General features: G+C 41.5%; 2 protein-coding genes across 4 annotated transcripts; both read left to right on the top strand.

Annotated features, from left to right (window-relative positions):
* The first annotated feature begins 438 nt into the window (after positions 1-438).
* Positions 439-5724, top strand: LOC125296658 (modulator of macroautophagy TMEM150B-like). Its single transcript, XM_048246694.1, has 7 exons — positions 439-640; positions 1593-1755; positions 1978-2037; positions 2238-2305; positions 2520-2644; positions 4039-4216; positions 5067-5724. Exons 2-7 carry the CDS (start codon positions 1691-1693, stop codon positions 5261-5263), a joined length of 693 nt encoding a protein of 230 aa, XP_048102651.1. The 5' UTR covers positions 439-640; positions 1593-1690; the 3' UTR covers positions 5264-5724.
* LOC125296656 (modulator of macroautophagy TMEM150B-like) lies at positions 5232-10576 on the top strand. Of its 3 annotated transcripts, none has more exons than XM_048246688.1 (7): positions 5232-5320; positions 6357-6422; positions 7704-7763; positions 8354-8421; positions 8732-8862; positions 9388-9565; positions 9891-10576. In XM_048246688.1, the coding sequence occupies exons 2-7, from the start codon at positions 6358-6360 to the stop codon at positions 10082-10084; spliced, it is 696 nt and encodes a 231-aa protein (XP_048102645.1). In that variant the 5' UTR covers positions 5232-5320; position 6357; the 3' UTR covers positions 10085-10576. The 3 variants fall into 3 exon arrangements, with proteins under 3 accessions (XP_048102645.1, XP_048102646.1, XP_048102644.1); XM_048246689.1 differs by lacking the exon at positions 5232-5320 and adding an exon at positions 5984-6002; XM_048246687.1 differs by lacking the exon at positions 5232-5320 and adding an exon at positions 6016-6218.
* Positions 10577-13026: the final 2450 nt, after the last annotated feature.

The raw sequence follows: 13026 nt of genomic DNA, 5'->3' as shown, positions 1-13026 counted from the left end.
TAAAACGTGTCTGCTGTTACACCACACAGTACATGTGAATTAGTAGACCTGTTCCAAGACAAGACCTGTTCCAGTTTATTCCACTGTATCAAAGAGTAACAAGGTTGTAGCAGCACAGCTGTTACATGTACACTGAAGACAATGAGGCCTTGACTGGAGCTAAGCATGCTTTGTATATCAAATCTATCATGACCCGATTTACCCCATCCAGCAGGTCTCAGGTCAGCTCTTTGCCTCTGATGAAAATGTAGGCAAATTGGCAAAGTTTTGTAAAATCACTCAGTATTACAATGTAACAACGATATGTAGGTACTCACAAATACATTATGCAAGTACAATGATAGTACCTGATAGTACATGTTGTTACACAGGTTGTACCACTGTACCTAATTAGGTAAGTACACTGTAACAGTGACACATTAAAATAAAGTGTTACCGGACAGGGTGTTATCAAAGTACACTCAGATAAGGGGTTGGCCTATTCCAGACAATATAACATTACTTTGAGCAAGGAGGGGCTTGGGTTTAGACAGAAGCTGGACTGTTGAGGTTTGTACTTACAGTAGGACTCCCCCATATGACTTGCTTTACTGCATTTCAAGGTTCTATCATGGATTGATGTTGAAGACCATTTACATTGGTATGTAATGTTCTTTTATTTGTTCTCAACTAAAACGTTCCACATACTCGACGCACCCGACCTGTAGCGCGACAATGTGACGTCACAGAAGCGCCGTAACCATTTATACTCGCGCTTCGACTAGTTGCAATATTCTCCTGAACAGAGGTCGCTGTTGTGAAAAGATTAATGCTAACTACGTTACACAGCAGAAGAAGCTGCATTAAGAAACACTAGTAGCAGAGAATGTAAATGGACTCTGCTATTAGCTAGCTTCTGTGATGGTACTTTAGACTTTGGTTGCTACTATTCACAACTACCACCACCATTATCATCTAGTTTCCAAGGTGTGCGCACAGGTAGATAGATAGATAGATAGATACTTTAGTCACCCCGAGGGAAATTTTAATAATTTAAACAGTTTAGTTAGCTGGCTAGCTAGCTAGCAGCTGGCTGAGTTTGTGTAATTTCCTGAAGTGGAAAGAGATTTTGTTCAGGCCTTAATAGATATCCTTTGTTTGAAAATAAATCGTTTCTATTCTTTCCTCTTAATTCCATGTGTTGCAACTCTCGCTGGTAACTTTATTAACTTATCCAGCAAACTATTACAAATTCACGACTGTAACAAAACACTGCAACTCTCGCTTGCCCTCGAACTAGTCCATCTTCCAACTTTCCGCTTTGTCGCGCTCGTCTAAAAAAAAAGAGCGGTGCCAGAGAATGTGGTGCACTACCTCACGCTACCTGGCTAAAATCCTGGCGCGCCAGCAAGATCTACGTCATTTTGACGTCACGGTGTCGCGCTACCGGTCGGGTGCGTCGAGAACGCCTAAGATGTAGCTACTCAGTATGCTTTTAAAAATGTTTTTTATTTAAACCGCAATGGCTTACAGTTACTAAGAGTCATATTATTACTCAATCATGTGGATTCTGAGATTCAAAGTTTTAACTTTTCATGTTTTCACAACTCAAGGTAAATTGGATATACCCCTCATTATGTTATTAGCTATGGATGCTTGAGTTGATAATCCCTGTCATGTGAACTACGTGCAAATAATCTGATGGTCTATAATGTGGGCCTGGGCATTACTTCCTGTTATCCTGGCAGTAGGAGGTACAGCTGGTATCTGGGCAGTGTGAGTATATATTTCTTTACCTTGTCTTACACCTGACGTGGTCCTTTGTCTATCCCTGTTCTATTTACCCTTCAGGAAACCATTGGATCTTTTCTTGTCCTTACTCTTTTTTTGTTGTTTAGTTGCTTGATGTGTCATGTCAAAACCTGGAAAGAGATGTATAACTCACAAAAAACACCATCACTATTCTCTGGATTTTTTTTTTATTATCATATTTCCCAGGTATGGAGTTGCAGTTTCCAATGAATCTGTTAATCTGACTGCAGGATTCCCATACATCAGGTAAACACAGAAGTGCATGTACTGTAATACTCTTAGCAACTTATGTTGACACCTAAAAGTCAAGCAGTGACTGAAACTATATGACTGAAGAAAACCCCTCAAACCATGATCAGTTGACCACCTATTGGAGTTTGTTACAAAGTAAATCCAGAGGGGCCCTTTGACTGTGAATGCTAACCATAAAATTCTTCTTTTAATAGCACATGTGGTTCCTACTACCCCCAGAGCTGCTGGTTCTCACAGATATGCAATGTGAGCAGTTTTCTGAGTGAGTGATATTTTCAAATTCAAAAAGAAAAAGTCTTCTGTGGTCTCAGTAATAGAATACTCCCTCCATTTTGTCTTGTTGCTACTCTGTTTACTCTGCAGTTTTTGTCTGACTATAGAGAAGCTTTTCTTTGCTGACATAGACCAGCGATTTCAACATTCAAGCCTTTCGTCACTTTGTGTCCTGCTCAGTCTGTGGTGTCTCTTTCATCCAGTCATTGTGGTGATCCGCTATCAGCAGGTGCGTGACCTGGGTTACCAGTGTCGCCGTACCAACCTGGCAGCCCTGGTTCTCGGCTTCATATCCTCTATAGGGATATCTATCCTTGGCAACTTCCAGGTATTACTTCTCTACTCTGATATCTCTCTCTCTCTCTCTCTCTCTCTCTCTCTCTCTCTCTCTCTCTCTCTCTCTCTCTCTCTTTTTTCTCTTTTTCTCTCTCTCATAACTAACTGCCGTGGCCCACTGGTTAGCACTCTCGACTTGTAACCGGAGGGTTGCCGGTTCGAGCCCCGACCAGTAGGCCGCGGCTGAAGTGCCCTTGAGCAAGGCACCTAACCCCTCACTGCTCCCCGAGCGCCGCCATTGTAGCAGGCAGCTCACTGCGCCGGGATTAGTGTGTGCTTCACCTCACTGTGTGTTCACTGTGTGCTGTTTGTGCTTCACTAATTCACTGATTGGGTTAAATGCAGAGACCAAATTTCCCTCACGGGATCAAAAAAGTATATATACTTATACTTAACTAGGCTTGCACCAATTTCCCTTTTTTTAGGCTGAGTACAAGTAAGAGTACTTACATTTGCATGCTGATACTGAGTAGGCTATTCATTTGGCTGACAATCTAGAGCAGGGGATGCACCCCATGCAGAACAGGGAAACACTGCAAAACCAAAATATCCCCCCTCATCTCCAAAAACACATCGCACGTCAGTGTCACACACAGGCCTAGAACCAGGGCTGCCTGGTTGGAACGGCGACACTGGTAACCCCGATTTCTCCACTGATTATTTAAAAAGGGTAAAAAATAACTGTGGACATGTTGGACAAAATGTTAAAAAAGATGAAAACGCTTCATTTGTTCTGATTCTACTACCCTGGAAATCCAGAGTTCTCGCGAGAGCACAATTTGAATTTGCTCAGCGAGTCACTATGGCAATCAGTAATGATGGCAGCTCATTACCCATGCCCTTGGAGCCGAGCTGCATCAATCACATCGGTGTATGTGATATAGGTGGGCCAGAGACGAGTTAAATAGATGACGATAGCGCTGAAACGTCGAAGTCAAGAATCAGTCAGTAAACATTGGTCATAGTGTTATTCAATTGCGTGCAGTGATATTTTCAAATGCATGCTGTGCCCCCCCCTCGAGTTAAGCCATTTTCATTACTCATAGCCAGACTCTAAATCTTTCTAGATATGGGTCTGTATTTCCAGGCTGTTTTTACCACATTGTCTCACAACCTTTAGCCATGTGGCAGTGTCATTTTCAGTCAGAACAAACATATTGGTCAAGAGAAAATCAACATTAAATCAATATTTGCCAGGGCTATGAATAATTTTGTTCTTAACTGTACAAGTCAAGCTTCAATGAGTATCAATAAAATTCCAATACTCTCAGTATGGATGCATGTACTCAATAAGGCTGTATCTACCATGATAATATCAGTGTATCTCCACTCATAACATGAAGGATTTGCTCTGTGAATCTTTTGTCTCTCTTTCTCTTCCCTCAGCAGTCTGTGTCTTTGGGGATACACCTGTTTGGCGCTTTCCTGGCCTTCATTGTGGGTCTGGTGTACTTCTGGATGCAGCTGTGGCTCACTTATAAGGCTGAACCGTCTCAGGACCGCCACTGGCTGGGACCACTACGCGCCGTCCTCTGCAGCCTCTGCACTGTGTTCCTTATTGCCAGTATCCTTAAACCCCACACATGGGTCAGGAGGTCAAAGGTCAAGGATAAAAGGGTCATCATTATCATCATCTTAGCATCTGGGGACGTGATTCCCAGTTACAAGTTAAAGGGACACCAGGCAACGTTTGTGTGTTAATTAATTATCTTCGTAAGTCGGTATATGGTTAAATGGTTAAATGACTCATTACAGGGCGAATGAAGACTCTCTCACCTGCCCCTACTGCCTGTAGGAAGAATATCCCACTTGCAAGTTCAGTGTATCGTACCCGCCGAACTTCAGTCTCACAAAGTCTTAGACATCGCGACAAGCAGGATCAGTTTACATCCTGCATCCACAGCACAGAGGCAGGCTAACGAAACGCTAGCGATTGTTGCAAACGTGTGTATAATGGCAGAGCCGGCGAAGAAGCAGCGAAAACCCTTGACGGAAAATGCAAAGAAAAGGAAAAGAGCTTCAGACCGAGGGAGGGCTCGCACACGTATCGACGCGTACAGATGCTAGGGGGAGTTTCGTAGAGAAAAAGCATCAGGCTTGCCTGGTGTCCCTTTAAATCAGAGATGGGTTATCTTTGGTTAACTGCAATTACCAAGAACATGAAAATCCACACACTCTAGTTGCACAACCATTTCCTGGCCATTTTGCAGAGGTCTAATAATAATAATATATATATCTTTAACTTTAACTAAGTGAGATCTGTTCACACTGCTCAGGCTATTTCATGGTTACCCAGGTCACAACAGTTAATATTGCATCTCTGTGTTTCTTAATCCTGTTGTAATTTCATTGGCTAAATGTAATTTGATGTTGCAACAGCTGCCAGCATATTACACCTTAACTGCTAACCCCAGTGGTTGTGCTGCACAACACGGGCTCCAAGTCTCCTGCAGCCATGTGCGAGTGGGCTCTGGTCATGACCTTTTTCCTCCTCTTTGCCTCCTTTGCCGCCGAGTTCCGGCTCATCGAATGCCACCAGCTCACTGTGCACAAGCAAATGCGGGAAAAGATCACCAGAAGCTGGCTGATGGCCATGAACCCTGAGGGATAGCCTGCATTGTTTGAGCCATCTCCTGGTAGCTCTGGAGTCAGGGGCATTGAACTGAGGGTAAACCCAGTACTGATTATAGGGCCACCAGGGGGTGGGAGGGAGGGCCCTTGAAAAGTCTGGAATATTTATGTTATTATATTTATTATATAATAGGACTGCCTATGCATAGGGCCCAGGATCTTGTGCTATGCCCCTGTCTGGAGTGATTGCTAAAGCACTACAGGATTATGAGTGCTGTTTTCAGAGTGAATTAGGCAGTGCTATGGACGTGGTATTTCACTTGATAAGGGGGCGCTGTGTATGTTTGTGTTATGTGTAGGACATTGTTGGAAAGTGTTGTGGTGTCATCACCTAGTGTCCGCATTTTGTCTCCAGAAATGCATGCAGGCCTTTTAGAAATACCTACACAAAGCTTTGTTTATGGGTTATTAATTCATTCATAATAAAATATTTCAATCAACTTTTCAGATTCTGTTGTATTTTCTGTCTAAAATAGGGATATAGCCTATATCCAGGCTGCATTAAATAAAAACAAAAGTAACCTAAACTTGACTACATGGTGTAGATTAGCATTGCTTAAATACTATTACATTTAAATGGTTTAAATGGTGTTGTGCGATTGGAGAATGTTTCACTGTGAGTATCGCGAGAAAGGGAGAAAACAGCATCTGTGCCTTTAATTTACCTAGTCAATTTTTGTGTTGTGTATGATTGTTTAGTTCACGCCCAGTATCAGTTGGTAAGCGAAACTTCTACATTTTCGTCCACGAGTTCTATTTTGCTTTGAAAGGCGGGTGGTATTAAACTTTTTTTGTAAAAGTAGCCTACTTACATATTTTTTACATATTTGACCTAGGCTACTAAAAACTTAGTTTACATCAGCAGTAACTTGGCGGGATCGTATGGGATCACTGCATTCTTGCAGAGGTCGTAGGCAAGAACAGGCTAGTCACCGGTAGGCACTGAGGGATGACGAGCAGTAGTATCACAAGTCTTAGGATATCAAGAGCATGATGGTCATGCATGCATCTTCATGGAAATGATGCGATGTGCGCTCGCGTTGTAAATAAACTGTGTAACATTATGTGTTTAGAATGTGGACATGGGCACTGCTTCCTGTTCTCTTGGCAGTAGGAGGCATCGTGGGATCATGGGCAGTGTGAGTAGGCCTATTTCTTTCTATCTCTTGGCTATTCTTTCTCGCAGGCTATCTCAAGTCGTAGAAAACACTTGTCTGCATATGGGTCATTCCACGTCAGTTCAACCAGAGCCCACGCACTTAGGTCTCAAAAAATTCTGAAAAAATTACCAGCTGTACCTATGTTACCCAGGACACACACTGTAAAATTACTTTTATGTAAGATCAATACTTTCCAAGATACAGCCAGTTTTACTGGGGGAGGGGGGTTTGTATAGAGCTACCACAGGTTACTCTATACAACCACAGGTGGCAGTGTGGTGACCTATCGATAAAACATATTGATGTCAATGGTGCATTTTGCCCATGTTCAGGGTGGAAAGTGAAAAAGAAAGATTTGCATAAGACAAGTCAAATTGGTGTTTTTGAAAAGAAAAGATCATGGAGAATAAAGAAAAAAATATTTAGAAAATCTTTGTATATTCCCACAAGGTGTTTGGGTGCTCTGAAAATGAGAACCAAAATTATTTTTTAGACTTGTAAAGTCTGCTGTTCAGACCCTGAAGGAATTTATTTTTTGTTCATTGTTTTTTGTGAGAGTGTTTCTACTTATCTCAGTAAGGAAAATAAATCGAGCCTATGTTGAGTACAAATATGTCTTCTGAAGGCTTAAACAAAGCCTAGCCAAAAACTCCAATAAAATTTGGATCAACTTTGAGGGACAGCTATGACCATGCAGGATTATCCAGACCAAACGTGACAATTTTGCTACATACTATTCCTATTTATGTACCAGCATGCAAAATTTGAGCCTTCTACATGGTTTAGTTCTTGCGCTGTGGGCTTGTGAACTTTGACAAAAAAAAGAGGCCGAACAAAATCGACACCCCCCTCCCCCTGTAAAACTGGCTGTATCTTGGAAAGTATTGATCTTACATAAGAGTAATTTTACAGTGTGTCTCCTGGGTAACATAGGTACACCTGGTAATTGTTTCAGAATTTTTTGAGACCTAAGTGCGTGGGCCCTGGTTGAATTGACGTGGAATGACCCATATGCTTTCTGTTTCACCCAGCAAGGAAAATGGAGTAATGTTTAATTTATTTATTTTACTATTCCCCTTTGTTATTTAGTTAAAAGTCGTGATTATAATATTTGCTCATATTGGTTTGCTCTCTCTCTCTCTCTCCCTCTCTCTCTTTCTGTACATGTGTGAGCATGCATTGATGCATCTTTTCTAACACATTCACACTGTTAGCCTATGTGATCACAAGTTATGACTATCTGCACTTTTCTTATTCCAGATATGCCATTTCAGTGTCAAACAACACTGTAAATGTGACTGCCAAATTCCCTTTCATCAGGTGAGAACAGCACTAGAAATTAAAAACTGGTCTTTTTGAGTTTGAGCACACCAAAGTGGTTCAGTATGCTAGTTGTCACATAAAAGGGAGGTGACCTGGCATAAGTTTGATATGAAACATTTTCTCACCATGCCATAGAAACATCCATGCTTGGAGTTGACAATAGCAGTTTTTAGTGGTATTGTGTAAACTTCAAATATGAGCCAGCTGAGTCACATTTTCTGGATATGTCACTTATTCTTGGCTCATTTGTACAATTCTAGTGTCTTGTGGCAGTTGAGCACATAAACTCACTGAGGTCATATATCACACACTTGTAAATGATAGTCAGCTTGACTCAGGATAATTTCTGAATATGAATCCAATTCAATAATCCTACTTTTTTAGATTAGTATTTAAGTATTTAAGACATGTTTTGATGTCTTTAACCTGTAGCTCTTCATATACAACTGGTATCATATGTCTCTTGTGGCTAGTAAAGAGAAAGTTCAGTGTTAATTAATTTAGAAGTAAATTGTCAGACTTGGTTGATGTTAACTTCAGTATATGAGATCAGTCGTATAAACTCGAATAAATCGTTTTGCCAACAGTGAGTGTGCCATCTATCAGCCTGAGAGTGCTTTGTTCTGTCTCTTCTGCATTGTGTGGACTTTACTCAGTGAGTAACTTCAGTGTGCACAAACACATTCAAAATCTGTTGCTGCCCCTGTTTGCTCTTCTCTGTATAATATGTATTTTTTACACCATAACTTGACGGATAAATTACAGGGAGAATGTTGAGTTGTAAAAGCAAATAGGTGATGGTCTGTGATATTTAGTTTTTTACTCCGTCATAATGTACTCTGGTGTTGTTTCCGTGATGAATCTGTGAAGAAGCACAGATAATAATTCTGTTGTGTTGTGGTGTTAATTCTGTCTTTACTCTTCAATAACTATGGTGTGGATTTTCTGATGTCTCTTTCTCTTAGTAATCTGGGTGGTGGTGATCCGGTATCAGCAGATACGTGAGCTGGGTAACCTGTGTCGCCGTGCCAACCTGGCGGCCTTGGTGCTCGGCTTCATTGCTGCCTCCGGGGTCTCCATCCTCGGCAGCTTCTCGGTACGCTCTCTCTCTCTCTCTCTCTCTCTCTCTCTCTCTCTCTCTCTCTCTCTCTCTCTCTCTCTCTCTCTCTCTCTCTCTCTCTCTCTATTTCTGGCCTTGTTTCTCCCCATCATTTATTTCCTTCACATACTTGATTTATCACATTACAAATCTGTCAATTCATAGATTCACCCATCCATCTATTCATCCACATCATATTATTTCTTGTGTTTATCACAGCTATTCATTCAACACTGCATTGTCTGAGCCACTATAGTTTTATTGAAAAAGAAAAACTCACAACCTTTTCAGATTGTTTTATGTTGTTCTTTTATTGTCATTACATCAATATTGGTGTGCTTGTATATTACAGTTTCTTGCATCTCTATTATTTTCATGTTTGACTTTTACATCTCCAGTGCGGTTTTATGTTTTGCGTCATATATTATCGGAACGTCACATATTACCAACCGTCACGTATGTCCAACATCTTATGTGTATGTGTCACTTAATATTCCTCACACACTATGTTCTTCACGCCAGTTGAAGGTATCTCTGGGGGTGCATCTCTTCGGGGCATACCTGGCCTTCTTCGTGGGTCTGGCCTACTTCTGGGTGCAGCTGTGGCTAACGTATAAGGCCGAGCCGTCTCAGGACCGCCGCTGTGTTGGCCCGTGGCGAGCCAGTCTCTGCAGCTTGTGCACCTTGTTTCTCATGGGTAGTATCCTTACACTTAGGGAGTCCCAAGTTACATTTTCTCAGTGGTTCACAATCCTGCTCTTATCCTTCTAGACTGCATATTGTCCATCTTGCCCTGTTCTGTGGTTTTCCCTAAAGCATTACTGAGCGTGACTACTTTTACGCTGTGTAAATGTTAAGAGCGTAGTGTTGTCTAAAATGGAATATGACTGTTGGACTGATGGAGGCTGCATGATGACAAAGCTTTCTGGGGTATCACACACACACACACACACACACACACACATACACAGGGGACTAGGTTAGGCGGCCTGTTGGACATGCTCCTTAACCCTCCTCCTCCTCAGTGTTCGTCCTGAAACCTGCCGGCTTTAGGTCTCTGGCTGCCATCAGTGAGTGGGCCATGGTCATGGTGTTCTTCATCCTCTTCGGTTCCTTCGCTGTTGAGTTCCGTCACGTCCATCATTTCCAGGTAACCGTGCAGAAACAGGATGGGGCCATGGCAAACGGTGATGGTACCAACAGAAATCTGATGATTTAGCGATGACCACACCTTTTGTATGGAGTCTCATGTCTTATTATACTGACTACCACAGTATTCCTGTATAGGTCTTATGTAGGTTTTACATAGGTTTTGTTCATTTATTTAATTTTTTAAATATATTTTAGTTCTGGGAGCGACGTAGTTCACAACCCAATACTGAATGGGAACAGTTTTGTGGAATGGTATTTATTTCATATTTAGCAGAAACCTTGATCCCAAACGTTTACATGGGAGTGAAAGGACAAAAGGGAATTTGACATGAGTATAATCATTTTGGCCTGTCTGAAAAGAGTTTAGCAGCTAATAACTAGTTGCTGGTTTGGGTATAATTGTTTAGGGGAAAAAAGTTCTGTTCTGTTGTGAGTTTGTGCCATTACCTTTTGAGAATTCCATTTTAATGCACATTGATGTTACACAAGTATTTGCTGCACTTTTAAATGTCACATATTATAAAAGTATATGTTTTTTATAAAAAAAATATCTTCTGGATCCCCTTTGTGCATCTGCGTTTATTTTTTCCTGTTTAATCTTTATTCATTTTATATTAACACAGTTCAGATCTGCCTAAAACCTTGGCCTTTGTCTAAAATGAACGAGCTAACTACAAAATCGTCAACAAAGTTGCCTTGTGAACATCAACAAAACAAACCTGCACTGATGTCATGTTTTGGTTAGCTAAACTACATAATGAATTGCCTTGGAGGCCACGGGGTATCATGACTGAGTGTCTGAAGCTCTCCATCATGGGACCAAATAACGTACATTTATAACAATTAGCTGTTATACCAATCGGTAAATGAAAGCTAATGAAGTAATGTTGCTTACTTATTTTTCATGTGATTACATAATCTTGCCACTAGATGTCAGCTAGAAGTCACTTCAGCTGTTGCTGTTAACAAAATAGCAAAACTACAAATATCCATGTTATCATCACTTTGTGGGTACTACATCATGGGTGATGTAGTACCCACATAGTATATTATTAAGTATACACAGGTGCTATCACTATTGGTGCATTTGCTGTTTAATAATGTATCACGGATACCTGTTGAATCAGTAGTTTAAATTCAGCTTGGCCCAGTGTCCTCATTACTCTCTGTTACTGAAGAATTGCAAAATGCCATATTGGAATATTGAGCAAATTTTATGGATGCCTTTTTCACCCTCTGTTATAAAATAATAAAATTAATAACAGAATATGTTACAGGATACTTACACCTGTCATTTTATAAGTGGCTTATTAGTGGTGCCCAGTTATATGCCCACTAACGCATTCTTCATTGACAGTATTATTGAATTGAGCACTAAGGCGAAGTAAAGTAAAAGATGATAGATAGTTTATACCAAAGACAGGCTTCCTGTTGTGATAGAGGCTGTTAGAGTGTGTGATATACAGATTACAAGAAATTAAAACAAGCTCACCCTGCAATTGCAATCCACTCTGCCATCAATCATGTTTTTATGACCTCGTTTTGGGTCAGCAGTGGTATAGTTACTGAGTTTATGTGACACATCATAGACTGTCTTTCAAGATTGCTTTCTCTCACACACACACGCACTGACGTCTGTCTGACTGTCTTTCTCTTTCTCCAGGACTGTTAAAATACAAGTTCTCTTGCTGTGACAGAGGATGTTATATTAAGAGACTTATGGAGCGAAAGACGAAAAATATCCCCTCTTTTGCAGTTCGCCAGTGCCATTAATCATGTCCATAACGTTTCTGTTTTGGGTCCAATATGAGACTGTGTTTATGTGACAGGTCACATCTCTCACACTCTGTCTCTATATCTTTTAGATCTCCAAATGTTTTTTTCATCTCTTTTTTCCTCTTCCTGTAAAACCCTCAACCTTTGCCCTGCCATATCCACAAATCCTTCCCCCTTCCTTTCCCTATAAGCCTCTTGATGCGGGTAAAGCTCCGGGCAGCTCTGCACTCAATCTGCAGTTTCCAGAGACAGACGGTGGGCGGCGCGGCCCCTCTCACACTCTGAGAGCCCAGTTTGCGTCCCTCTCCCTCTCAGCCTCTGTCTCCCCTGTAGCTCCTGTGTCCTCGTATGGCTTCTCCCTCCACTCACAGGTTGAGCCGAGGATACTTCCAACTGCAGTGGTGTGTGAAAGATGGAGAGGGGGTGGGATAAAGAGGGGCGGCGGGCACTTATATAACACTGATTTGGCTTACATGAGCTGTGTCCATTCATATGGCGTTGCAGTCTCTAGAGGGTGCCCTCACATTTTTTGTTGTGTTTGTGTGATTCATCTGTATATGGTGCAAGAATGGTGAGAGTCAGATGTTACGTTGCTGATTAACCCGTAGTGGAAATATGGTACCTAGAAATTGTCCCATCTGTGCTCAGATGCGTAAGTGTGCGTGTCCATCTGCCTCTCTCTCTCTCTCTCTCTGTGTATGTGTGTAAGAGAGAGGAAGGGAGGATAGGACTGAGTATATATACACAGTAGTGAGGGTAGAGACTGTGTATGCCATTGGGCTGTGTGCTTGAGTAAGCAGGAAGCCATAATATTCACATCGTGTACCTTTTCTGGCTGAAGAAACTCAGCTGTAAACATTTCAGTGAGGGGCTAGGCGGAGTTACACCAGGAGAGACTCGCTTGGATAGGTGGACAGGAAAGCTGCCTTTATGACATCATCCTCTCCACAACAGAGGAACTAGAAATGGGCGTGCTTAGCTTGCCAAACAGGGGAACGACCCTAGGACCGACAATACATTGTAAAACCAGGTAACTATAGCAACTCCAGGAGCTCTGCAAGCTTCTGACTTCAAAAGGAAGGGAAAATATCATTGAGGTTGCATGGAGGTTTAAAGGATTTAACTTTTACATATTTTTTTTTCTTTTGAGGTGTAGGGTGCTAAGGGTAAAATGTGTTCTCGGAGATGGAGGTGGCTGGCTTTGAAAGTCATTAGGTAAAATCTTAAAATTTA

This window comes from Alosa alosa, chromosome 6, assembly GCF_017589495.1.
Source record: "Alosa alosa isolate M-15738 ecotype Scorff River chromosome 6, AALO_Geno_1.1, whole genome shotgun sequence".
Lineage (NCBI taxonomy): Eukaryota > Metazoa > Chordata > Actinopteri > Clupeiformes > Clupeidae > Alosa > Alosa alosa.
This window is presented reverse-complemented; position numbering and strand designations above follow the sequence as displayed.

What these genes read in the sequence shown, in the direction of transcription:
- LOC125296658 (XM_048246694.1), top strand. Translation starts at nt 1,691, where the DNA reads ATGTGGGCCTGGGCATTACTTCCTGTTATCCTGGCAGTAGGAGGTACA. An exon ending in ACAGCTGGTATCTGGGCAGT is followed by an intron (nt 1,756 to 1,977) that starts GTGAGTATATAT and finishes CATATTTCCCAG; the next exon opens with GTATGGAGTTGCAGTTTCCA. An exon ending in GCAGGATTCCCATACATCAG is followed by an intron (nt 2,038 to 2,237) that starts GTAAACACAGAA and finishes TTCTTTTAATAG; the next exon opens with CACATGTGGTTCCTACTACC.
- LOC125296656 (XM_048246687.1), top strand. Translation starts at nt 6,166, where the DNA reads ATGGGATCACTGCATTCTTGCAGAGGTCGTAGGCAAGAACAGGCTAGT. An exon ending in ATCGTGGGATCATGGGCAGT is followed by an intron (nt 6,423 to 7,703) that starts GTGAGTAGGCCT and finishes TTCTTATTCCAG; the next exon opens with ATATGCCATTTCAGTGTCAA. An exon ending in GCCAAATTCCCTTTCATCAG is followed by an intron (nt 7,764 to 8,353) that starts GTGAGAACAGCA and finishes TTTTGCCAACAG; the next exon opens with TGAGTGTGCCATCTATCAGC.